This window comes from Drosophila virilis, chromosome 5, assembly GCF_030788295.1.
Source record: "Drosophila virilis strain 15010-1051.87 chromosome 5, Dvir_AGI_RSII-ME, whole genome shotgun sequence".
In the NCBI taxonomy this organism is placed as follows: Eukaryota; Metazoa; Arthropoda; class Insecta; order Diptera; family Drosophilidae; genus Drosophila; species Drosophila virilis.
The window spans coordinates 5048040-5075582 of NC_091547.1; the positions used below are offsets into that span (position 1 = coordinate 5048040).

The following is a 27543-nucleotide window of genomic DNA, read 5'->3' on the forward strand; positions in this document are numbered from 1 at the left end:
TGCCACTTCTGGACGGCTTTTTCATTTTTTTTTTTTTTATTACTGCAGCAGCATTTTGTCCCCATCGCGCTGCTTTTTTTTATTAGCAGTAAATTAGACTTTGTGTCGTCGTTCCACTTACAAAATGTTATAAATATAAGAGTACTTGCACGAGGGCCCCTCCATGACTCGAGCGGGTTTTTCTTCCTTTTTTTTTTTTGTCAATTTTCCCATATTTCATATTTGTGCTCTATTGCCTTTTGATTCAAAATCCAAATGGATTTGTAATGTTAAATTCCAGGAAAACGGAACTCTAGTTCTTCGGGCGGAAATCAAACATTTCTCCCAGTTGCTGACCCAATTATGTTAATATGCTGTTAAGGTCCGCAATTTGTATCTCAGTTCCAGGCAATTCTGTCAAGGCAACTATCTAAATCAAGCACGTTTCTATGCCAGCTTAAAAATCCTTATATGATTCTGGGAAATGTCATCCGTGCAGGACCGCAAGGAAATTCGGTAGAGCGCAAAATTTCCAATGAAAAAGTTGACATATTTTAGTTGTAAGCCATTAAAACAGTTCTTATCGATTGTTGATTATTAAAATCGAGTATCGATTAGAGGTGCACTATCGATACTATTGAGTCGTTATGCAACACTACTACACTTTTTGAAAAATCGTTAAAAATAAATCAAGTTCTCTTCCACTTATTAAACAGCCCTCGCAGCTATATAAAATACTGTCGCTTTGTGTATCTTCTGCGCTGCTTTTATGAAACGCATAAATTTCCAGAAATATATATATATATATATATATATATATATATATATATATATATATGTGCCTAGACACATTTATATATTTAATAACAACTGATGCATAAAAACGAGAACAAGTAATGAAAAAATAAAAAGCCGCCCACCCATTGCCGTACAAAATTTGTGTGAATATTGTTTTTTTTTTAAATTAATTTATTTTTTGACCCAGTCAGCGCGAGGTGAGTCGCAGACTCAATTTTAAACTCGTTTGCATACTTTTCCCGGTGACTGTGCAGTATGTCTGGCCGATTTAGTTGGCCCGATAACTTATCTACATTTGCGCTACTTGACGCATTTGGCGAGTGCCTAGCCCCCCCCCCCCCCCCCCTTATCCATATCGTCCCCTTCTTGCGTCTCGTCTGTCTTTTGATTTGGCCAACTTTTTGCTTACTTAATTTAATGCTTATCAAAAGTCATATGCAAAGTTTATATAGAGACAACTGGTGACGTCTTTTGGTCAATCAACTTGTGACGGTTTCTCGGGGTGAGGATTGTAAGGAGAGGAAGGGGGGGGGGGGTGGTAGTTTTAATGACACGCTGCAAAATTTGTGGGCTAATTAGAAAAACTTTCATAGAAAACTTTTGACTTGCTGATTGCAAAACTTTGCACTTTGCGCTGCGTCTGAGCTGTGCACTAAAAATATATATATATATATATATTTGTATCTATATGAATGTATGAGTGATTGAATGACTGACTGACTGACTGACTGACTGACATTCATGACATTATCAGGCTGTGGTTTGCAGGGAGCAAAACTTTGCCTTTAATCGATTTAACAATTTGCCTCAGCGGCTGCCCCAAGGCCAGTTTAGATTGTTGTTGTTGTTGTTGTTATTATTTTTATTGTTGTTGTTGTTTCGAGGGAGGCAAACATAAAAGTCAAAAGCATTACAACAGCTGTGTGACGTCAATTGCCCAGACTCTCGCCCCATAGCCAATTGCGCTCCAAATGCAAATAGCCATAGCCAAAGATAAAGTTCAGTTCACTTCATCTCAGCCCACAATGGAGCCCAAAAGCCTAAATAAGTGGGCGTAGCTGTACTTATGAATAGTCATAGGTTTTTTTTGCTACCTTTTTTTTCTATTTTGATGTGTGGGCTGAGCTATATATATGGTTGCACACTTGTCGCACACAGCCAACACATGAATTAAAACTCTAGTTGTTCACTTTTCATATATAACAACAATATCGCTTACCATTTGAAGATGTCGACTTTGGGTTATCACTGCTCCAAATCTGGTAAAGAAAGCCAAAACAGTTGAGCCGAAAACAAAAAAGAAAGTCAATTTCTATAGTAATTTATTAGTCAGCCTTCGCAGCTTGTAAACAGTTTAAGAAGAACTCCAGACTCTGCGAAGCTTGTAAACCGTTCAAGAACAGCGCCAAAAGAGACGCAAAGAACATAAATTTTAGTTCCAGATACTGCGAAGTTTGTAAACCGTTTAAGAAGAATGCCAAAAGGGACATTAAGAACATAATTATAAACTTCAGACCGCCGCCTCTAACTAGCTCTTATTTAAATCATGAGTATATAAACTAAATGCTAACTGTTAAACAATTGAGAAAATTCGGGTTATTATGCAATTGTCTGGCTGTGCGACCAGTAAACGTTTAAGTATGCCGCTCAAAGAGGAATGCGATTAACTAAATGTGCCCGCACACCACCAAAAAAAAAGAAAACACACAAATTAAGAGAATTTATTGAATAATTTGAGCACTTAAAATTAAACCACCAAAAAAAAAAAAAAAAATAGTAACTAGACTAGACTAGAATTTCAAGCGAACCATAAAATGATTTAGATATTGCTGCTGTTAAATGTGCACAGCTTTTTGTCATTCTACCCAATTGATGCTGCGAACTGCTGTCTGTTTGTTGTGACAGCCACATTTGCCAGTTGACATTTGCCCGGTTGCCATTGGGCGTTAACTGTGACCAGCACCTATCGAAAGTTGGCTAAGCAAATTATGGCCAGGCTGGCCTGACAGCGGCTGTCCGTGTGGGTTCCCGGCTGGCTGCTGTTCTAATCGAATTTGTTGCCTCGCACTTGCAACATTTCGGTGTGCTATGCATTTTAAGTGCGCCCCAAGCATTAAAGCAATTCAATTTAGGTGTGGCGCATAAACTAGTCCCAAGAGAACCTTACGAGAGCTTAAATAGACTAAATGCTTTAAAAGGCACATAAATGTGCTGTTAAATAAATTTTAACTACCTTATGGTAAATATTTAACATGAACTGGTCAGCTTGCAATGCATTTATGCCTTGATATGGCAACATCGAATAGCCGAACAGCCCTGATAACTCCTGACAGCTTTTATTGCATTTATGAATCGATATCTTCATACCAATTTAAGTTTATACTTATATACAATCTAGCAACTACCATTTAAATACCTCATGTTGAATACTTAACATGAACCTAAGCATGAGCATAGATATGGCAACGCATGATATAGAAACTACACTTCTGAGGCGTTGCCATATTTGCACACAAATTCAACATTTCGCTATCATGAACTCAACATATTTAACTACCTGTCCAAAAGTTAATTTATGCCAATTAACATGAACTTTGTCAGGCAATTGAGACCTAAATTTAGACCTAAATCGAGTTTTACTTAAGTCCTCTGCTTACTCTACTGCATATTTGATGAGCGTGAAATGAAAATGATAAGAACAAAAATTTTACGAATTTTTTTCGTGATATTTTTTTCTTTGTGTCGTTGCCCAACAAAAAGCATGTTGGTTAGTTTTTTTTTTGCCGTCGCCTTTTCTTTGGCAAGTTTCTTAAAAAATTGACTTTCATTGTTTGTTTAAAATTGTTTGCTTGTGCTTACGACTTTGTTGTTGTTGTTGCAGCTGCTGTTGTTATAATATTTTGTTGGCTGCTTGTTAAAAATTGTCACAAGTTTTTTGAGTGCCGTCTTGTTTGCACACTGCTGTTGCCCTTTGCCCTTGTCTCGCAATTCCCATCAATTTTCTGTGTGTGTGTGTGTGTGTCCAGAAAAAAAGGTTCAAATTTCATTGTTGCTGCTATCTTGGACGGCTTAAAAATGTTGCTGCATGTTAAGATGCTTAAAGTGCGGTAAATTTGTCAAAAGCTGTGCGACCCAAAGCGACCCCTAAATAGCGCTTTGGGATAACATTCAACTCGTGCTCTCATCTCCTTCCACTATGCCCTTTCAGTGCACAGTAAATGAAGCCCTTAAACTGGAATTTTTTGTGCATGGTCAAGCGGTTGGGTTCACTTTTTCTGCGAAGCTTAAGCTTAAATGCAAAGCTAATGCCTTCACCTATACACATCTGCTTGTATTCATCTCTATACATATGTATATGTATGTTGTGTATAGAGTCTACTTTTTGATTGCGGTTTTTATCGATTCAGCTTATCCTTTACTTAACCTAAATAAGCGTAGTCAACTTTAAGCTGATCCCAGTCTCTATAAGGATTTATTACACATTAAGGGTATGCCTTGTTTGGCAAAATTATTTAAATAAGCGCAGCCAACTTCAAGCTGATCGCCGTCGCAATTAATATCGATTGCACATTAGGGGTATGCTTGTATTCAAACGCGTTGATATTAATATTTACTAATTATTGTAATTAGCTATTATTTATTTAGTTATTATACTAAATTTTGATTGTTTTTTATTTCTCTGTATTTTATTTTATGTCCATGCAAGATAATCAAAGCCTTACTTTCGCACCCAAAAGTAATATGGCATAAAGAGTCCACAATAAAATCTTGAAGTCGAAGAATTTAAGAGTTAGGGGGACCCAAAAATGAAAAACCAACTAAACGAAAACTCGCCCACACATGTTTTTCAAATATACAAGGTTCTTTTCTTATATGGCCTAGGTTATTTAAATATTTATGATGCCAAATAGATAATAGCTATACAACTTTGTGTGTGATTTTCATTAGAATTTTGCTTTGAAAATTTGCCACGCGCAACAACAAAGTTGTGTTCGTGTACGTGTGTGTGTGTGTGTGTGCGGGTGTGTGTGTGTGTCCCATGCAAAAAGCACTTCAAACTTTACGCAGTTAAGTCAACAAAAACAACAATAATGACAGCACACACACATGTATTGTATGCAACACGGCCACGCCCACACGCCTTTGACCAAGGGACAATGAAAAGTTCGCAAAAAAAAAAAAATAAAATAAAATGGAAAAATGGCAAAGCTATTGCTTGTGGCATATAGGTAAAAATAAAGTAAGAAAAAAAAAAATAAAAATAAATAAGAAATGGGAGCGTAAGCGACAACTTATGTTTATTTATGGGCACATATGCTGCGTGTATTTGTGTGTGTGTGGGTGGGTGTGGGCGTGTGTGTGCACATGGCATTTACACATATCCATACGCAAACACACACAAAACTTGCAGATGCACTTTGTTGCGCAAAAAGCGCAACATGTTTTCCCTTTGCATAACCCTTTGGCATACGCCAACCTGATGAGATGACATAACTATGTATAGTCGAGCCTTAACCAAAGCTATTTATATTAGTGCAGCTTCATTGGTTCAACAACTAACTTAAAGTTGGCTGCGCTACTGTATACAAACTGCTCGATAAGTTAGAGTTATCGATATGTGATCAATTCGTCTGCGCTTTGTATGAGAAGCTCTTATGTATATATAAAAATATACTCTTTTTTCACAAGGCATCTTCTTAACTAATATATTTGCTTGCGCTTATTTAGACAAGCTGCTCGATTAGTTAAAGTTATCGATATGCGATGAAACTGCGATCAACTTGAAGTTGGTTGCGCTTTGCATGAGAAGCGCCTGAATTCAAATTAGAAACTTCTAATTAGATAAACTACCTTTCTATATTTTAAAAGGCATCTTCTTCAGAAAAGCTGCCCGATTAGTTAAAGTTATTGATTTGCGATGAAACTGCGAACAACTTGAAGTTGGCTTTGTATGAGACGCTCTTTAATTCAAAATCGAAAATCGGGCTAAATTAAAAGTAGAAAGAAGCTTCTTATTAACTATTGAAATTATTGTTCTATATTCCTTGAACCACACAATCGATAATCTATGATTCAACAATTTATATAATCATTTCAACCATTTGATATAAAAGATAAATACAAATTTGATTGGATTTGCCGGATAAATTGCAAATTAGTTGAAATGAACAATAATTACGCATGTTTAAGCAAAAGCGAATCATTTCAATATTAAATACTTGCTGGCTATTTATTTATTTGCGATAGAGCGTTTCAACCAAATCTCTTTTAAATGATGCAATTAATTTTTTGCGGTACTGTACAAACAAATCGTTGGCCATTTGTTTGGCAATTGTCTGAGCATTTCGGGCTATTCAAGCTGTTCTGATGTTTAGCAGCCAGCGGGTTAAGTAGCCATAACCGCAAACGCATTTGGCTAGCAGCAACACAATTTGCTCCCACTTCTCGATATATGTATGCAAACATATATGACGTCTTGCACCCATTCAAAATGGGCTAAAATAATGGCATTATGGTTTTGGGCACATGTATGTAACATCCAGAATGAGGCCGCTTCTACACCATATCTTATATATGTATATGCCGATTTTGTCTATGCGTATGAACTCGTCGGTCTTAGAAATTATTAGAACTAGAGAAATTTGATTTAAGATTCTTCTTCATTTTCCGGCGCAGAACTATTTTTTTTATAACTAACCAATAATTTTTTATTGAATCGCTACATATTGTTATCGCAACCCTGTTTAAGTGTTTATCGGGAATAATCGATAACTGTTCACTTATAGAGACACATGCAAATTTTTTTCATTTCATATACTTACATATATATCTATATATATCTACAAGATCGCCTATATTTTCATTAAATCGATAAGCCTTCTATCGATAAGCCTTCTACCGATTAGCCTTCTATCGATAAGCCTTCTATCGATAGTCCTTCGATGCCACATTTAAGCTATGTAAACTTTCTGAAATAGAAAATTCATTTTCCACTGTGTGGAAAGTATTTTCAGTAAGTATGGCAGCTCGGCGCTGGGTACACGGTATATGCAAGTCGGGCACCCCCTGCCAAAGCACTTGTTTCTTTCTTTCTTTTTTTTGTGCAAAAATAAGTGCGACAATTTTGTAGATTTGAATATTTAAATATGCATATGGCGAGTGTTTGTCGTGTAAAATGGCCTCTACTTTAATTTATAGCTGTGGCAAATGTCACTCGAGCGTTGCAAGCTTTTGTTGTTCATGTTGTTGTAGTGGTTCATGTTCTTGTTGTTGTTTGTTGTAGTCGTTGTTGTCGTTGTTGTTGTGACAGCTAACATTCCATTTGGACGGCATACGATATCTTTACGACTTGGCACAGTTTATAATGTGGGTGAATTGATTGCAGCGGGTATTAAACGGGGTGTGTGTGTGTGTGTGAGTGTGTGTTGTTTGGTCTGAGTGATGGGTTCCCAGACTGGTCTGCATATATTAGCTTCTATATATGTACATATGCCTATATTTATTGTTTATTCAGTTGCGCTGTCCAAAAGCAGCTAATCTCAAGTGCAAATTCAAATGCAGTTGCTGCCAACACTCGACCAATGACAGCAGCAGGACATACACTCAACACACACACACACACACACACACTAAAAAAACAAACAGGCACACTTGACGTCAGCAGCCACAGCCTTGTGCACACTTCCTGAACACACACACACACACACACAGACACACACGTCCTGTATATAGAACTTCATGTGTCATCATGGGCCTGACATTAATGGGCTCGGCTGACCAAGCGGGGGGAGTTGGGGGGTTTTCTGGCCAAGTTAAGTGATTTCCAATGCAGTTGCATTTGTCGTGCAAGTCATTTGCATAAATGTACCGCAAAATCACAAAGTAGCGGCAACAACAGAAACAACAACAACAATAGCAGCAGCAATAAAAACAAACCAAATGTTCGGAAAAACAGCTAAAAATTTAGGTTTGTTTAGCACATTTTGCACATTAACCCACATGCAAAAAGGAAATGGTTTGCGTGTGTGTGTGTGTGTGTGTGTGTCGGTGTGTGTGTCTATTGTTTCGCGCACGGCGGCCATTTTGCATGTATATATATATATATGGCCCAAGTCGAAGGCAATTGCCAGCTGGAATTTTGCATAATTATCCATAGAGCTGGGCGAATTGTTTTTTTATTTATTTTTTATAGCGTTTTTTTTTTCAGCAATGCCGCGACCCAGTTTTTTAAGCAAATTATAAATGAGTTCGTACTGTTAAAAAATAATTTTGCCCTTAGCTTGGCTTGTCTCAAGACTTTCACATGCCACAGTGCTAAGGCAAAGTAACTCTAGGGATATTCAGAAAGGAAGGAAGCCCCATTTTATAGCGCTTGCTTCTGCTCCAGCTTGAAACTGCATTTGAATTTGGCAACAAACATGTTTGCTTGTTATTCCAGCTTAAATATAGTTATTTTTTTAGGTTTCAATATTTTTACAGCATTTTACATTTGATTGTGATTTGGCTTTTGTGCTTTGCATTAGTCATGAAAATCTGTTCTCAGCTATTTTGGTTTTTTCTTTTGTACAAATTAATATTTAAATTTTTATTCAATTTAAGTAAAATCAAATTTTTGTAATTTAAATTAAGTCTTTAACAGCTGGTGATAATATTTAGAAGGTATCGTATGTATTTTAAAATTTGCATACATATTCCTTTACTCAAATTAATATTTAAATTTTAATTAAATTTGAATAATGCCCCCTAAAATAGTCGAAGGTTTTTACAAGGCTATAGTTCGTATATTAAAATTGAAATTTCAATTGAATTTAAAGCATGTCCCTAAAAACTGCCGATAATATTGTATCTTGTATGTATTCATAAAATGTTCATAATTTGTTTAAAGGTGCATTAAATATTTTAATAAATGCATTATTAATTTCTGTTTAAAATACATTTTATAGACATTCAATAGTTACAATAGACGACTATTGTGAATGCTTTGTACCTCTAGCTGGCCCTGTTGTTGAATCTTTAAGCACTTGCAGACGCTTTCAAATGGCAATGAATAGCCTATATGCAACCAATTTGTGCAGATTAGCTAAAACAGTGCCTAAATACAAATACAACCAAAAGCAATTGATGCTGACTGTGTGTGTGTGTGTGTGTGTGTCTTAGCGCTATTTGTGGCTCGCAGCGAATATTGAGCGCATAAATGTATGCTACACTAATTGCGCGCTTGTGTTTCAGTGTGTATCTGTATTTGCTGCTCTCTCCCTCTCTCTCTCTCTCTCTCTCTTTCTCGCACACACACTCTAAAATTCACTTGATATTTATGACTGTGTCTTGCTGTTGTTATTGCTTTTGTTTCCCAGCCTTGTTAATGACAGAACAAAACACTTTTAATTATCAGCACGCACACACACACACACACATGCTGACACATGGGCGTACCTTTCGGGGGTCTTGTGAGCTTCATTTATCGACTGAATGTCATGAAACTTATGCTCTGCGGGAAATCTGAATGTCTGCCCAAGCTCCCGCTACGCCATTCTCTGGGCCCAATTGCCATGTTGTTAATTGCCAAAAAAAAAAAGAGAAAACCAACAGGCAACAATAACAAGAAGAGGGCAGGGCTCATGCGCGAGTTGAGCTGGCGTTTTATTTCTTGTACGTTTTTTTTTTTTTTCGAGGTTTGTTTGTGCTCAGCACGCGCCGCTTAACAGCCACGCGCAGCAAATTTACCAAAAAAGTGGGTTTAAAATTAAACGCAGGCAACAACAACAACAACAGCTCGCAGAACATTTTATGGCAGTGCGCTGTGTAGATAAACGTTTTGTTACAGCACATAATCGCCGTAGATGCTTGTATTTAGCAACATAGATACACAGACACACAAATACAGTAGCCTCTATGTGTGTGTGTCTGTGTGTGGGTGTTTGTTTGGTTTGCCTGTAAAAAAGCAGCTGCCTTTGCCTTGTAATTGCGCTCTAATTTAACGCTAATGAGCGCCAAATCATTTGCCCAGCCAGTTTGTCATTCCATCATCATCATCATCAAGCACAACCTCATGATTATCATCTCGTTTTAAAATAAGAGAGGAATGCAGGGTCTGGGTTGTCAGCTTTATGAAAATTATGCGTAGGCACTTTTGCATATTTGAAGCGTCTATTTATTTATAGCGTTAGCCTTAGCTCTAGCTTCATCTACATCTTTTGTCTTTGGTCGCAGAGGGCAAGGGAAACGGATGCCGGTTGGGTCTCGGGTTTACACTTCCCCGGGCAAGTTCAGGCCAGTTGCAGCTGCCGGCTCCGCCGCCCGCCCGCCTTCATTGTCTGGCTTTTGTTTCAAGGATTAGTTTTAAAAGCATTAACTTTGCGACCAACTTTCTGCTAAGGTCAGGCGCATTAAGTATGAGATTTATTCAAAGAGAGGATAGCCCAGTCGCTGCCTTGGCCGAGAACTGTCACACAAACAACACAAACTTCTACAATGTGTGTAAGCTTCAAGGATATACAGTCTATTAAATTATGTCTGTAGAAACAGCCTTAGTTTTTCTATATAAAAGAGTTAAGCCAAGCTGAGTTCTAGATTACAAGTTTTACTATCATATATAGAAGAAATGATTTATAGATTACTTTTCATCGATAACATAGTTTCGATAATTTGTATTCTTGTTATCGATACTAATATAGAAGAAGTGTGTTGCAGATTTTCCAATTCCAACGATTCCAAAACGGATAACATAATTTCAATAGTTTGTGCCTTTACTATCGATAGCATATAATGGAAAAAATTAGTTCCAGATTATTTCAATAGCATTTGCCTTAACTATCCATATTATATAACGATGAAACGAGTTCAAGGTAATTTTTCGTACGATACTTTATAATAATAATAGAATAAATTAAACACTTATTCAGAATTTCCTTCGGAATTCGCTTAATCCTAATCCTTTCTTATTTTATTTCTACAACCAAATTTAAAACTTAGTTCAATTTTAAATTGAGGTTACATTAAATTTTCAGAAATCTCGCATTGAATTTACGATTTTATTGAACTGATATAAATTTAACGTGCCAGACAATTTTAGGCGACATGGTTATGTGATAAGAGAAAAACAAAAAAAGAACGAAAATAAAACTCAAATGCCAATGCCTTGAAATATTGCAAAACGATTTTAAATCTTATGCTTGCAAGAGCAAATCCAATAGATTATAAAATAATTGAATCAAAGGCAAAGACAAAGAGCGAACGGGATGGCAACAGAGTTAACGTCAAAGGTTAACTGACAAGTCGTCGTTTTCATCGACGTCGTCGTCGTCGTCGCACGCAATCAAAACCGAATGCGAACAAATTGCGTTGAATTGACAACGAAATGTGATATATACAAGTCATTGGACGGCTCGTTGCCGCCTCTCCAGTCCAATTTCTGACAGCAACTTTTACTCTCTGCTCTGAAATTCAATTTGACAGCAACAGCTTTAAAACCTCTTTCCAAATGACTGTTTGGGTGCCCCTATTTGTCTGCCTACCCATATTCCACCAGCTTTAGGGTTCGAGATGAGTCAGCATTTAGGTTTGAAGAAAATGGTAATGCCAACCGAATTACCTGCTACACCTCGCTATCTGCCTGTTAAGTCATTTCGCAGCCTTTTCCATTCTTTCCTGGTTACCCCGTACTGAATACTACACTTTTTTCATTGCATGCTTCTTTTTGCCTACTCGGTACTCGCTACTTTCTACTCGGTACTGCCATTTCTTCCCTAATACTTCTAACTCTTAACGCATACTTTTCTATACCAATTCCTTACCATCAACTCGTTACTTCCTATTCGCTACTTCCTTCTCGCTACTCTCTTCTTGCTACCTCGTACCTTCTACTCGTTAATCTCGCTGTTGCCAACTTCTAATCTCTGCTCATAACTCCTCCCTACCGTTTATCCCTACAGAGTATTCCCTACTTCTTACTTTCTACTCTCAACTCGTTAGTCCCTGCTCGCTCCGTTTATTCCTGCTCAGCACTCCCCACTCGTTACTCCCTACTCGTTACTCATTACTCGTCGCTTATTCACGATGAGCGTGTTAATAAATCAATACCCAGGCGTCGTATTTTGACAAACATTTCAAGCTGATAACCTTTTTACTTTCACACCGCCGGAGCTGAGGACCAGCACACACCTTGAATACACACACTCGCGAACACATGTACACACACATGCACACACACATGTACCACACATATACACACACTCACTCATGCACACACAATGCAAAAACAAATAAGCATTTTGCCATTAAAGTTGCGTGACGAGCTGAAATTTGCGCCAAAGACTCGCGGGAGTCGTTCGTTTGCTTCTTTTTATGTTTTTTATTAAGCTCCTCTGCTACATGTGTGTGCGTGTGTGTGTGTGGCTCTGACATTTACGGTTGTTGCGCTGCTCGCTGCTGTTGCCGTGTGCCCGTCTCTGGTTTGTGGGTTTCAGGTCTCAGGCCCTTGCATCTTTTCAGCTTTTGACTGGGCGCCTGGAAGTATGCCTCGAAATTGCTTTGATGCCGCGCTCGTGTGTGTGTGTGTGTGTGAGTACATGTGTTAACGTATGTGTGCGTCATTTCTGTTGTCACAATGAGCGAGACGCGTGTTTTAGCGTGGCGACGGCTTTATGGTCGGCCCGAGTTGCCACCACCACTCAGGACAGCTTTTGCTTGACTTGCGGAAAATTAAGTGCTTGTCGCAGGGCAAAAGCGAATTCTTTTTTTCTTCCTTTCATGCTTGCCACTTTGATGCATTGACCGGAAAAGACTGAATGCAAAACACAGTTACCCCAAAAAAAAAAGTACGATGAATTATGGGCACATGTAGTGGGAAATACATTTAGTTAAATGTCAGTGAATACATTGTGGCAATATTAAATAAAACATAAGCTGTTCCTTCTTTATGCAAGATTAAATTTTTTTATGAGATTACATCTTTGATTCAAAGTCATTTTTAGCAGAGATCTGGCAACGCCTAGTGGCAGCTCTGGTCTAATGCTTTGTTAGCTGGCAACTCTTTTATTATTATTCGCATGTCAAATATTTACAAACACGTTTAATGAGCTTGCAACTTTAGAAATACAGCGAAAATAAGAATCTGATAAAATTAATTGGGCTGCCAATTTAAAAATCATGTCGAGCAGTTGATGATATTATTGAAAAAATATTTTCGTAATTAGCGAAAAAGCAATTTTGCCTTAATTAATCAATCTGCAATTTGCCATTCATTGGCAAATTTATCAAGCTTTTTAAGCACATGTATATTTACGCATGCTAGCCATCTATATGGTATATGATATGGGCTATTCGAAATGTTGTAGCATCTCTCTGTTTGCCTCTTTTGGGGCAAAAGTCAAGTGGCAAGTGGGCCATAAATTGTGGGCCATATTTAATGGGCTTACATGCAGTATAGTAAAATTTTGTTTGCTGGCTGCTTCAACAATTGCAATGAAAATCTAATTTTAATTATACATTTTTGGCCAGCCGCAAAACTTTGCAGCTCTGGCTGCAAAATGCAGGCCAACTTTTTAGGTTGCCACAGCAGCATTTCAAGTGCTGCCCAGTGGGAATTTTTATTTATTTTGCTGGCCATAAAATGCCATCTAGTTGTTGTTGTTGTTGGCCAGGTGCTGCGTCAATTGAAAATCTGCATTTACCAGCTGGCCATATCGTTTTTCCAGCATTTTTCAATTGATTTGCTTTGCACTTAACTGCAAATTTCCGCGTCATGCTAATTGGCAAAAACGACTGTTAAATATTTATAAATGAAAACCATAATTATGGGGTTTATTAAAGTATTTAAATATGCAGAGCACTTTAATATGCCAACGAGCAGCGTGAATATGAAATATATTTAAAACGCGAGCCGCACTTTAAACTTAAGTGACGAGTATCGCCTTTTTATCGCCTCTTATCTTCAATTGAAAGTTAGTTGCCTAGCTTAGACATTTATGTCTGGAAATGAGAAAAGTGTTTCACCTATCTAACGCTCTTTTACCCTTTCGTCGAGTATCGCCTAACTATCGCTATTTTATCGCCTTATCTTCCTTAAGAAGTTATCTTTACGTCGCATATCGCCTAACTATCGCCTTTTTATCTTCCTTTAGCTACTTTTATGTCTCGCCATTATAAAACTATTTCGCCTATCTAGCGCCATTTACTAAGTATCGCGTATCTATCGCTTTTTTGTCGCCTTATGTTCCTTTATATGTTACCCTTCCCGCAAGTATCGTTTAACTGTAGCTTGTTGATAGCCTTCTTATCTTCATTTTGGAGTTACCCATTCGTCAAGTATTGCCCTAACTTCAACTATCGCCAGCGATACAGCTGACATATATTTGAAAATTCGCAGCACATTTGTTGAATTTGAAGTCTAATTAAAGCGCCTCACATGCATTTCGTCTTAGACATCGATTTTATTTGGCTCTGACATATTTATGGCCTTTTGGCTGGCCATCAGAAAATGCTCGTATCATTGCACTTGAGTTAGTTGCTGTCCTGGCCTTCAGCCTTTCGACTACAGATACCCCCATGTCCATGTCCATGCATTTTATTTATGCGGAATTGATTTTGCCCCGCCCATATTAACACTTGACCCAATTCGACAAGCCACACACACTTGAACTGCCTGCCATGGGAGGTCAGCTCAGCTCAGCTGCTGGTGGGGGGGCAGGAAGTGGAGCCAATGACAGTGTCCAATATGCGCTGCTCATAATAATTAGGCTGGCCGGAATCTGGCCGCAACTGTTGCCACTTGCTGTCCACTTTGGCTAATTATTGGGAGTGTGGCCAACATTATGAAGTCATTTAAAACTTACGCACAGCTGTTCCCAATTTTGTTGTTGACGTAATTTGATAGCTCTTGCCATTTACTGTTAGCCGTTTTTACCTGCGTACCTGGATTGTACCTTAGCTTCCTCTTCTTTAGCTCTTTTTTTTTCGTGTGTGGCATCTGTTGCCGCTTTTGTCGTCAAGGTCGCGGCGCATAGTTTTCGGTTTTGTTATGCGAGACGCCAATGAAATTTTGTCAAGGTCAGAAAGACACAAAGTCATGTACGAACAATTTGAGGCATAAATTGGCGATATATTGATGAAAATACATGGCTATCGTTTTTTTTTTCACTTTCTAGAGAAGGACCTAACGATATATTTTATAATAAATTTAAAGACTATTCCCCGTATCCTCAATGTATGTAATTCCCATGCGAAAGACTTGGAAGATCAATTGGCGATATATAGAAGATAATACATGCTTACCGTTCTTCTTAGCTTGTCGGAGCAGACCTTATCAATACATTCCGAAAAAAATATTTACTCTTCCTAAAAATATGTACTCTTCCTAAGCTAAGAAAGCGTTAAAAAGGCGATAAAGCTGGCCTTATAGGTTATATGTATATATATATGGATTAACTTTAAAATTTCTCAGTTAAAAGACTTGTGTTTTGTATTTGCGACAAGCTTCAAATTTAATTATAGCTTGAGCTTAAATGCATTTGCTCTAATCCCAGTCAGGGTGTGGGCAGGGGCGTGGCCTCACTCTTTGACCGTTAAAAGCACGCAAAAATGCAAAACCAACTGCTGATTAACGCGCATCCAGCAGATAACCGAGACCAAAGAGAGCTACCTGTTCGTGCCACCTGCCATCTGCCACTTACTAAACCGAGCACCAGCCCCCCCCCCACGTGCTGCTGCTGCAGTTCAGCTTAGATATATAACATCTATATAACTGTGGCACCAGCTATACGTAAAGCGTAATCATTTTACGCGCACATCAATTTTGTTGCATCGCTATAAAATGTGGGTGGAAGGGGCTGGTTGGTTGGTTTGGTCTCGTGCTGGCTGCAGCGGCGACAGAAATGGCCAAATTAAGTCGGCTAATTCCATAAAAACGCTGGGCTAAAACACGATTATTGTTAATGATGATGAGCGCAACCGGAGCTACTGAACCGTATGCGTACTTCTGGTCACAAAACGTGAGCTGCTAAAATAACCAGTGCAAAGCGTGTGTGTGAGAGTGTGTGGCATGTGGCATATGGCATGTGGCAGCAGCACACATTAGCGAAATTACTTCAACAGATTTGCGCACACAAAAACTTACTTAAAGTGAAAACTTTTAGTTTTACATTTTACAGATATTGTCAAGTTTGTCTAAGGTTTAGGGAAATTTCAGTTGAAAGTTTAATTAAATAAGCTCGTGGAGACGAGATGATAATCTTCAGATTGAACTAGACTAACAGAGTTGACTTGCGCTTGAGAAGAGATTTGAGAAGAGAGTAGACTGGACTAGAGACTAAAGAGTAGACTCTAGAAGTGACTAGAGATTGGGCAGAGAATTAAGTAAAAAACATAAAAGAGACTAGAGGCTAGAGGCTGGAGACTATAGAGTAGACTAGTCATTAGATTAGAGACTTGACCAGGAACAAACCTTGAGACTAGGCTATAGAGTAGACTATAGACTAGACTACAGACTATTCCATAGACAAGACTACAGACTAGTCTATAAACTAGCCTAGAGACTAGACAAGAGACTAGGCTAAACAAGAGACAAGACTAAAGACTAGACACCAGAGACGAGCTTTTAGACCAGAGTCTAGAGACTAGAGTCAAGAGGCTAGAAACTAGACTGGACACTATACAAGAGACTAGAGTCTAGAGACTAGAGTCGTGAGAATAGAGTTTACAGACTAGAGACTAGACAAGTAGCTAAAGTATGTAGACAAGACTGCCGTCTATAAATAATTGAAATTCTAGGACGTAACTTTCTAGCACATTTCAATTTACGATATGCGTGATGTTAAAAGCTGACGAAATACGCATTTTATTAAATTATTCAATTTTCATTACTTGGCAACTGATAAAATATTAAAGTTACATGCAGACTATAGCATGCTACGGAGTATTATTATTATCAGCTTATACCCTTAAGGAACGTTTTATAATTTAGTTACGAAATGGAAAATTATATCTTCGACTTCATAAAATACATATACCTAGTATCGACTAGGCAGTAAATAGCTTGAGGTCGGTCGAAGCGAAATACTATATTAAATACGTGACAATGGAAATGTAAGTCGAGATCTCATGATTTGGAATATCATCCACATTTAGTTATAATAGAGAAGCGCTATTATAACTTTCTGTCTACAAAGGGAATTTTAGATTGAATATATGCAAATCCAGCTCCTCAATTGGGTAGGGCATTCACTATTCGGTACTTAGTAACTAATTTTTATTTCTTGTCAAGTGCTCGTTGCGTAAAACTGAGCTAAATTTTAAGTTATTTTTGTCTTGTTCTTTTATCTAAATCGGATAGAAAACTTTACGCGATTGGACAATTAATTTGTGCCTCTAGCGTTGCGCTACCAGGCGTTGCCAGATTTGACAATTTGTCTGCTGCAGTCGCCTCAGTTGCCTGAGTTGCTGCTGTTGTCTGCGTGACATTGCGCATACGCCCCGTACACAAATGCAATTTACTTAGGAGCCACACTCGAATGCTGTGTCGTTTCGTTCGCTCGTTTTGCGGAACTAACAACGGAAATTGTAAGGAAATGAGCATGGCTTAAGTTTCTGTTCTGTTTGGTACTTGCCATCCCTTTCCCTTTTGCACCCCTTTGCCAAACGCTGCTGTCTGCTGGTGCGTGCCCTCGTGCCGTTGAAGCCGCTTAACTCGATTTCAAGCCAAAGTGCAACTCGGCTACGGTCCAAGCAAACGCACGCAGACACAGTTTGTACGCCCGTCCGTCTGTCTGTCGCCATGTCGCTTAGTTGTGCGCTATTTTCAGTTGTTGCTTTGAAAGCATGTAATTTATTTATGCAGTGCATTGCGTATTGCATGTAGAAGCTGAGTAAACCACCTTGACCCACTAATTGGACGCCTCGTCGATGGCGGCAACAAAACTAACAAACTAACAAACTAGTCGCCCGGCCCAGTCGCAAATAGTTTTTCTCTCTCAATTTCTGTTCACTTTTGTTGTTTTTTTTTTTCGCATTTTCTTGCTGCGCCTATTGATAAAATCGCTCGACTGAATCATGTGGCAGGCAGGTGTGTGTGTGTGCGCAGCAGGTGAGAAATGCACACTTTCAAATATTCGCAAGCCCATAAAAATGCTTGAATGCTGGCATAAATTTAAAATTATATAAATATTAATCCTATATACATAAGATGTTATTAGTTGACAAAAATATTTACAACTAAGGCTGTTCACTTTCTAGACTTGAAGTCTGCTTGAGTAGAATGTATTATTGTATCATATGAAGATATATTAAATTATTTGATTAATTTTAAAGTTTAATCAGACAACATAAAGCTAAGGATTCGTATGCGATTTTCTTTGACCTTTTAGCCTTCATATCAGCTTGCCCACAATAAAAATATTAACTTATATTTGTGTTTGTTCTGGTTAATAATTTGGCAGCTGGCCTTAAATTAAATTCTAGTTTTGCCTGCTAAAGTTTTAGTTATGTTTCAAGTTTCGGCTGCATGCCACAAACTGCTGCCGCATGCAGTAAACGCACACACTGTTGCAACTACCCACAGCCCGAACCACGACCTCTCCACCCGGCGAAGGAGGGGCAGGCGGTTTAGAAATCTGCGCGAACTTCATTGAAAAGCCAGCTACATAAATATTTATAAGTTTACACCAAATATGCGTAATTATGTAAATTGCGCATTGAGATACATTTATATTGTTGTGGCCGCATCCTCAGCACCCCGCGGCCCCCCTCAACCTTAGCCCCTGGCTGCGAAACCTGCTGCGGAAAAGTTGCTCGAAACATTTTATTTGTCGTAATGTTGGAAATTAATTTCTGCTACTTTTGACGGCGCAGGCACAGGAGCTGCTGTTGTTGCTGCAGTTGTTGCCTGTTTACTGTGGATCAACACACACTCACGCACACACAACCGCACACACACCCCTACACCTACAGTTACTGTTTGTTTTCGAGCCGAACTTTTTCAATTAAGTTCATTAATATTCAACTTGGCCTGCGGCCAAAAAGCGACGAATAAATAAATATTAAAATCAAAATTACAAACTAATAAAGGCTGCCACAACAGCCGCTGGCTGACTGGTGGTTGGAAGAGAGTGGGAGGGGATTGGAGGGGTTGGTTGTGTTTATTTTAGCCCATTTACCAACTGCCAAATGCCACTTGACAGTTAAATGCTGCTTTCCATGTCCTGCACTAAGTGCTGCAACAACAGCCAGTCAGTCAGACACGCCCACACGCCTCCCCCTTAGCACCTACCCGCACCTAACCCCCTCACGAATGGCATAAGTATAAGAGAATTGCCTCTGCGTGCAAATTCTTTGGCGAAAACTTTTAAGAATTTAATATTGCGTTCGTGCTCGAAAGAAAAAAGCAAACTAACAAACAGATAAAACGATTAACTATGAGCTGAAGGGTGCATGGGGCGAGGGGAAGGGGGAAAAACTGAAACGAACAGAAAACTCATTTAGTGACAAATTTCAAGATAATTGAAGCATTTAAATGCAAAGAATGAAGAGCTCTGCAATTGAGCACAATTAGAAATGTCTTATGCATGAAACTTCATCTGGTTAAATTGTGGTAAATTTTATAGAGAAATCAAATTTACTAAGTATTTATTATTATTATTATTATTATTATTCAATCAAAGCTTGGTAGATAAGTTAACTTTTTGACAACTTATTATAGAAGCTGGCTTTAGCCTCAGACCATCAAATTAGCGGTCAGATGAAGACAAGTGCCGGGGTAGTTAGTGATATTTAGTAAATTATAATAAGAAAACCATCAGAGAGAGTGTTTTGCTAGGCAAAGCCAGGGTAGGCAGAGCTATTTAAGATGCTCAATAATATTAACAATGCTACTAATAATAAAAATAATAATGATAAAAATAATAGAAATAATAATAAAATCTATAAGAGTGAAGTTGCTGGTTCAACCCGCAGAGCTTTAGATTAATGGTCTGATGAAGTGTTCTAGCTAAAGAACTAGAAAGCCAGAGCTATTAAAAGGGCTTATAAAGAATAATAATGATATTAATAATAATAATAATAATAATAATAATAATAATAATAACTAATAACTAATAACTAATAACTAATAACTAATAACTAATAACTAATAACTAATAACTAATAACTAATAACTAATAACTAATAACTAATAACTAATAACTAATAACTAATAACTAATAACTAATAACTAATAACTAATAACTAATAACTTATAACTTATAACTTATAACTAATAATAATAATAATAATAATAATAATAATAATAATAGTAATAATAATAATAATAATAATGACTAATAAAAATAATAATAACTAGCAATAATAATAATAACTAATAACAATTAGATTAAGCTAATTTATAACAACTACACGTAGAACTTTAAAAGCGGATTTTAAAATAAAGTGCCCACTGTAAGAGTATAAAAAGGGTATTTTAAGTGCATTATGCATACGTATATATATTATGCATACATATATTTAAATGTATATATGTCGCTTTATATATATACTGTATAAAATTTTGTCGCCCCGCTGCATTCGCATAATTAACATGAAGCTCACGTTCTACGTTTTCGACGAACGCAGCAAGCCGGCGACAAAACTAAAAATTGTATATATAAATTTGAAAAAAAGAAGAAGAAAAACAAAACAAAATTTAAACGAAAATTAAATTGTGCAACGTTGAATCACGCGCCACACGATGACGCGGATGACAACCGAATGAGCTAGAGTTATGGTAATGTTTGTTGTTGTTGTTGCTGTTGCTGTTGTTGTTTATGTTTACATTTGTATAGCTGTTGATGATGAGGTGTTGAATTGGGAATAGTATTGTAGCTTCCGTGGGCAGGCCGAAAAAATAATAAAATGACCCCTGGGCGCAGCCGGGGGCCACTCGACTACATAACCCGAGGTCAGACGCACGCGTGACAAATTACACAAATGGGCAGAAAGAGGCGCTGTTGCCGCTGGAGGAGGGCGGGTAGAAGAGCACAATAGATTGCTCTAGACTAAAGCTAAGGTATATATTATATATATTATATATTATATATGTATAATTCATGTGCTGCTGAACAACTTGCCGTCAGCTCGTCTTTATTCCAGCTCTCTGTTGTAATTAGTTGTAAATTGATTGCTGAGCTCTGTTCCCATGCCCTGCACTTGACACTTGAAGGAGTAGGGCAGTGGGGCAAGGGCGCAGGCGAGGGGGGTACAATTTCCATAAAATTATCTGCAAAAAAAACGTCTCTCAACGCGCAACATTTATATTTTCCATGAAATCTTATGAAACCCCAAAAATTCTTTGTAATTCAATCAAAAAAAAAAAAAAAAATACAATTTATTTTCGGCTACACACTTTGCATTGTGAAACGGCATTGCCCAAAGAACGTGTAATCTATCAATCTATTTTTAAGGCCATTAATAATAAATAAACACGCTGATAAACTCTATAAATACATATGCATAAATATAGCTGCTGACGCGCACAATCATAGACAGTTCAGTTCCATCATATATCACAAATTCGATTGGCATTTGATTTTCTATTGCTTTAATCTATATATACATATCTAATGTTCAATCGTGTATTTATTTCCTTTCCATTCATTTTGACAGCACAAACATGTCTAGCGATTCGAGTCGCCGCATTCAGGTGCCTGATGAACTGAAGGAGGTGCTATTGCAGTTCTCCATTGCGTATCTGGTCGAACAGCCGCCGGATCTGATTGACTTTGCGGCCGATTACTTTAACAAATTGCAGGCGAATCGGCCAATCATAGTCAGCACCGATAATGGGGCCGATGATAGTCAGAGCATTAATTCACAAGATGGCGACGGTAAGTCACGAGAGAAGAGAAGAGAAGTTTATCTGAGCTGTAGTTTTAGTATATCGATGACGTTGATATATCGATAATGCGCTCGTCAATATATAACAGCAAACATATTTGCCAATAACTATTGCTTAAATCATTACACTATGGGAAATCGACACTATCGATAACTTTATCTGATTCATCGACTAGTAAAGGCTAACGACATTATCAATCGCTTTCATCATGATCATGACCACTTATAAGGGCATGCAGAGTGAGCACAGTTTCATTATCCATTATCGATAGCTTTAGAGCTTTAATGTACTTGTAGGCAACTATTTAAACACATTATACCAAAAATGTATACAATTTGTACTTCTGCATAAGTCGTTATATTTTAAGAAATCAACATTATCGATAACTTTATGCTATCGATAGTCACACTTATCGATTATTACAACATTTTAGTGTGTAAGCTATCGATAGCTTTAGAAAACGTAGGTATTACACCAACTAATTGAGCACATCATATGAAATATTCATACAAGTTGTACCATTAATTCATCTTTGTTCAGGTAAATCAATATTGTTGTTGCCTGAATACGCCTCTGAATAGCCCACAAATGAGCAATGCGAGCTTTGCGTGTGCCGACAACAATTCCTTTGGGGGTCACAACTAACATATTTCCATGTCTTGTTGTGCTTGTGCGTCAATTGTAGCCACATTTTGCTGGCAGTCAGGGCCTTAACTGCAGTTGCTTTTAGCGCACGATTAACTATTTTTAGTTGGAAACTTTTGGTTACTTTGTGACGTCAAGACGTGGCCACGCATAAAATAAAAGCAAGGGCCCTTCGTTTTTAGCCTAAGCCCTGCACTAAATTCTAATTATATAAAACTGAAAGCCAAAACAAAAACACAAAAAAAAAGGTGAAAAGGCAAATCATAAAAAAAAGGTAAACGAGTTTGTTGCAAATTGAAAAGTTTTGCTTGTTGCCCAACTTTAAGCTTTTGTGTGGGTGTTGCTGTGTGTGTGTGTGTGTTGTGTGTCTGTACCTCATTATTTGCCATAATGCGACGCACGTGTGCGGACAATTAGCCCCAGCTGGTCACGCCGTCCATCGCATCTTGAGGTCGTACATCTTCGACCAGCGCCAGAGCAAATTAAATAATAATGTTGATAAAGCTATCGGGAGCAGCAGCAGCCGCCGGGCCAGGTTCTGCTCCGATGCCTGTTTCAGGCAGACGTCTCAGACGGTGCTGCTGCGTGTTTATCTTCCGGTTAATCAAACACGCAGCACGGCTCAAGGGACACCCGTGTCAAGTGAGCGAATGTGTCTTGCTCTTGCCTCCCCCCCGGATATCCGGACGCTCTGCAGTCCTGCTGCCATTACAAATCTATTAATTGCGCACACAGCTCAAGAGCTGTACAAACAAACCAAGGCGCGACAGCTCACATCATGAATGTATAGATGTTAAATACACATACTATATATATATATTTCAATTGATAGCTGGCATAGCTCGGCATTTTTTTCTTTTAATTCTACTTCAACTGTATTCCAAGCGCTATCCAGCCAAATGAATCAACATATATCACATAAGATTCCTGCAGCTGGCATATACACAGTTAGATATATTTTAAATGTGCAACGAACACGTAATAGAAAAATACTATATAAATATGTATAATTCATTATACGAGTTTTTCTACACAAGCCTTTGCAAATAGCTATCAAGACAACCAAAAAAGAAAGAAGTAATTTATTTTTTTCACCTATTTTTCACTCTTGTGTGTGGAATTATGAAATAGCTCAAATCCTCATTAAATTATCGTTTTTCAAATGAAGCTTAAAATGCGAAATTGAAGCAATTCCTAGCCATTTTATTCACTTAGGGGTGGAATTGCCATGGCAGTGCGTATTGGGGTCTTAAAAGGAAGCTATTGTAAGGGTTTCAACTTTCGAGCTCTTCGGGAGCTGCTGCCTGCCTTTCCGTCAGCTTTATGTATGTATACATATCTAATATATATATGTGCGAGGAGGCATTATTGTACACGGCACGCTTGACATTTAATTGAAGCTCGCATTGGACTCGTCTCACTATCAGCCTCGCCGCATTGACCTTTTTTTTTTGCCCGGCTGCTGCAAAATTGTTCTTGGCTTTGCTCAGTGAAGCCCTCATGAGTTCAGCTGAGCGTAAGAGCGGCACGCAAATAGCTCAGAGAGAATTCTATATTTGTCTGTGTATGGGTGTGTGTGTGTGCCACGCCCCTTGCAGCGCTTTGATGTCTATTTATGGTCAGCCTAGCTGTTTTTGATTTAAATACGCTTTAAGCGCTGCACGCACGCACACACAAATAACTTAACTGCTTATAAAAAAAATATTAAGTATACGCACAACAATTTTTTGCGGGTGCCAAAATGTGGCTTAATAAGGTGTGCGAGTGCCTGTGCCTATGTGTGTGTGTGTGTGTGTGCTAAGCATGTTGTACATTTTATTAACGCTCACGTTGCCCACAAAAAAGGCAAAAGCAGCGCAAAAGAGGGAGAGAAAGAGAGAAGGGGAGAGAGAGACAGGGGTTAAAGCAATGAGCGCCCATTGAAGCATGCGGATGAGCAGCGGCTGCCTCGCAGTTTGTGCCCGACTGCCGCACGCTTCAACAGGCACACACACATAAGTAAGGGGGGAGGGTTGGTGTGTGGCTGGGTATTAAGGCGCTGTCACGCCCACGCGCGCTGACATGGCTTTCGCTTGGCAGTTACATTTCGAACATTATTGACATGCCAACGGCGTTTGCAGCAGCACGGAAATGGTTGGCCATGTTGTGTGTGTGTATGTGTGGTGTGTTTCATGTGTATGCGTGTGTGTGTATGTATGTGTGTGTGTGTCCTGTTTGTGCGCCTCCTGTTGCGCTTAATGATAAATATAAAAAAAAAAAACACACAGGCACCACAACAAAACTGTTCATGTTAATCGAGACAAAGGTTTGCTCTCTCTCGCTCTCTCTCTCTATCTCTCTCTCTCTCTCTCTTTCTACTTATTAATATGTAGTCGTACAGCTAACCGCACACAACCACAAAACTCACACATACACACACACTCACACATGGCTGACAGGCATTGCCTACTTACAGGCACTATTTCCGCCTTTTCTTTTGACGGTTTGTGCCGACCATTCGTGCCTGGCTCAAAGGCTGCTGCGGTTACAGCATCCGCTTTAGTCGTTAACCAAACGTCACAGGAGACAACACAGTTAGTGCGACAGTCAGTCAGTCTGTCAGTCAGTCAGTCTGTCAGTCAGTCATCTTCTGTGTCATCGTCAAGCTATTAGCATTCGCATTTCAAATCTCATTCGCGTCATCGTCGCGTCTCTCATTCCGCTTAACCAAATTAATGCAGTCGACTTTTATTTGCAATTTTTTTTTTTTTTTAATTAAATTTTATCGCGTGTGTTTGCCGTGCGTGTGTGTGTGTGTGTGTGTGGATTTACAGCCATATTTAAGCCATAATTGATTTTATTTTAATTTACTGGCACATAACTAAACAAATATTAAACGTAACTACATAAAGTGCTTATTGTTTGTTAAGTTGTTCATTAAATAAAATATGTCTGCTCAAATTCCCAAGTAAATTGGTTTGGCAAACGTGTTGACATTCCATTATAATTTGCACTTAATTAAATAGCTTTGTTGGCATAACTAATAATATATTTGCTTATATCATCAATAGCTTGGCCATAAGTATAATATTTAAACTTTTCCGTAAAATAAAATAAATCAATTTAATGCTTATTGTGTGTAAATAAAGTCTGTCAACTGGTTGCCAACTGAACCGGTTCGAGACAGGAGTTCCTCTGCCGTGAACCTTCCAACGAACCACCAGCGCCTGAACTGAACCATTTGTCAGCCAGGGCTGCCAGCGCGATGAACCAAAGCGGTTCTTGTTATTTCAGTTCGTTTTGCTTGTGTTAAGCCGAAACCTGAACTTTTGGAAATTAACGTTAAGAAAAGTTAAAGCTTAACACGATATAAGCCATGCGACAAAAAACTGCACAGAAAATGTGAAAGGCCGCAACAAAGCTGCAATTATGTGTCTCAAATCTGTGGCTTAATGTAGTTAGTTAATAACTCGTTTTGAGCGCAAGTGAAATGTGCATTGAATTATTAACCGCAAATCAAATCAAGTCAAATCAAATTTGTGCCCAGCTAAGCCACAAGCTGTCATATGGCCTGCCAAAACTTCAGCATACTCTAACATAAGCAGCTGTGGGCGGCATATCCTGTTCGTTGTCCACATCCTGTCACAAGGCTAGCTGATATAAATACTTGGCTGTCAGTCATGCAATCGAGCTTTCTACTTCCCCTATTCAAGAGCTTCAGCTGAAGGATTCAAGACTTTTCAGCTATACATGGATATATATATTTACGTGTGTGTGTGTGTGTGTGTGTGCGCTTGATTGCGCGCGTGTGTGGGTTAGTGCATCATTAAACTGGCTTAGTGCCACACTTGACACGACTTTAAGCGAATGGCAAAGCAAACAGAATTTGATTTCATTTTTTGTTTGTTTTTTTTTTTTTTGCTTAGTAATTGATAAATTTTGTAAAGTGTGAAGTGTGCGCGTTGTGATTTCTCAGCTAAAAACAATCGCAGTATCGCAATCGGGCCTTAAGTTTTGGCCAAGTGCATAAATATTTATTACGCATACGCAGCGTGTGACAGTGCGAAAAACATTTCGCATTTATGTATTTATTGTGCACACACATTCGAGTTTTCACCTTGAGTTTTCAGCTTCAGTTTTAGTTTTCTGAAAACTTGTTCGCGCTCAACTGGTTTCAATTTTTGTTCCCCCTTCCCCAACAATTTTATGCGAGGCTGCAAAATTGTAACTGAAACTACACGCACTGAAAAGCCATATACAAAAAACTAAAGTTATTGATATATTGAGTGCACTGCATAATGTCTACGCAAGTGTCCAGCAATCTATTGGCCGGTAAGCAATAAAAAAAAAAAAAACAAAAAAAAAATTGTTCAAAAGTTGTTTTAACTGAAATAACACAAATAACAACTTGCCAAATACGAGTGCAAAAAACACACATTTTGGTCAGACACGTCGCAAATAACAATTATAGCCATCGCATATATGATAGATATACACATATATATGTGTAGGTTTATGGATCGACAGAAATAAAAACACAAAAACTAACAGCTGCCGAAAATAGAATACAATCTCTGACATATATTAGGCTGATCTTAAAGATATTCTTGCTAAAGCTTAACCAAACCAAATGTATTTGTCAGGGTACGAAATTTTCTTGATTTCATTTTTTAATATGGATCACATTTAGAAAAACCCGTACGTCTTGCAATATTTTCACTAGAATTGTCAATTAAAAAAATATAAATTGTCTATTGAAAATATATGAAAAGCCACCACAAAACACGACGAACAACAAACTGGTTTCATGGAAGAAAAATCATGTTCATGAACCGAATTGTGAATCGAACCAGCTTGCGTCCCTAATACAGATACTTTATAGATTCAGCAGTTGCATCATTCCAAAGCATTTGCACATTACTTAACAGAATTGCCATAAGAAGCTACGCAAAGGGTATATGATAAGCATAATAAAAAGTAATATACTTTATATATATATAAGATATTTGCACTCGTGAAAGCGAGCTCAATATGTGTGTGCGCTGGGGAAAAATGAATAATTGCCGCAATTGGTTTTAGTTGGGTTTTTCTCTTAAACCATCTGTTTGTCTGAATGTCTTCTCGTCTCGGCTCTTCACGATGATGAATTGCAAACATTTTACCGTTTACTGTTGCCGGATGCAGTCAAGCGAGTTGCATGTTGTTGTTGTTGCCTGTTGTTGTTGCTTGTTGTTGTTGTTGATGCATCATCAAAGCTTAAGAAGTGCCAGAGTAGCCTATATACG

General features: G+C 38.1%; 1 protein-coding gene across 7 annotated transcripts in view; it reads left to right on the plus strand.

Annotated features, from left to right (window-relative positions):
• Pka-R2 (cAMP-dependent protein kinase type II regulatory subunit) overlaps nt 1–27543 on the plus strand; it is a 41782-nt gene that overhangs the window by 5988 nt on the left and 8251 nt on the right. For 5 of the 7 annotated variants that reach the window (XM_015174080.3, XM_015174081.3, XM_015174078.3 and 2 more), the window contains one exon: nt 21403–21623. In XM_015174080.3, the coding sequence (XP_015029566.1) occupies nt 21410–21623 (214 nt within the window). In that variant the 5' untranslated portion in view covers nt 21403–21409. Of the gene's footprint in view, nt 1–20422; nt 20525–21402; nt 21624–26541; nt 26591–27543 lie in introns of those variants that run through there. The other 2 variants (XM_015174079.3, XM_032436522.2) reach the window with 2 other exon arrangements.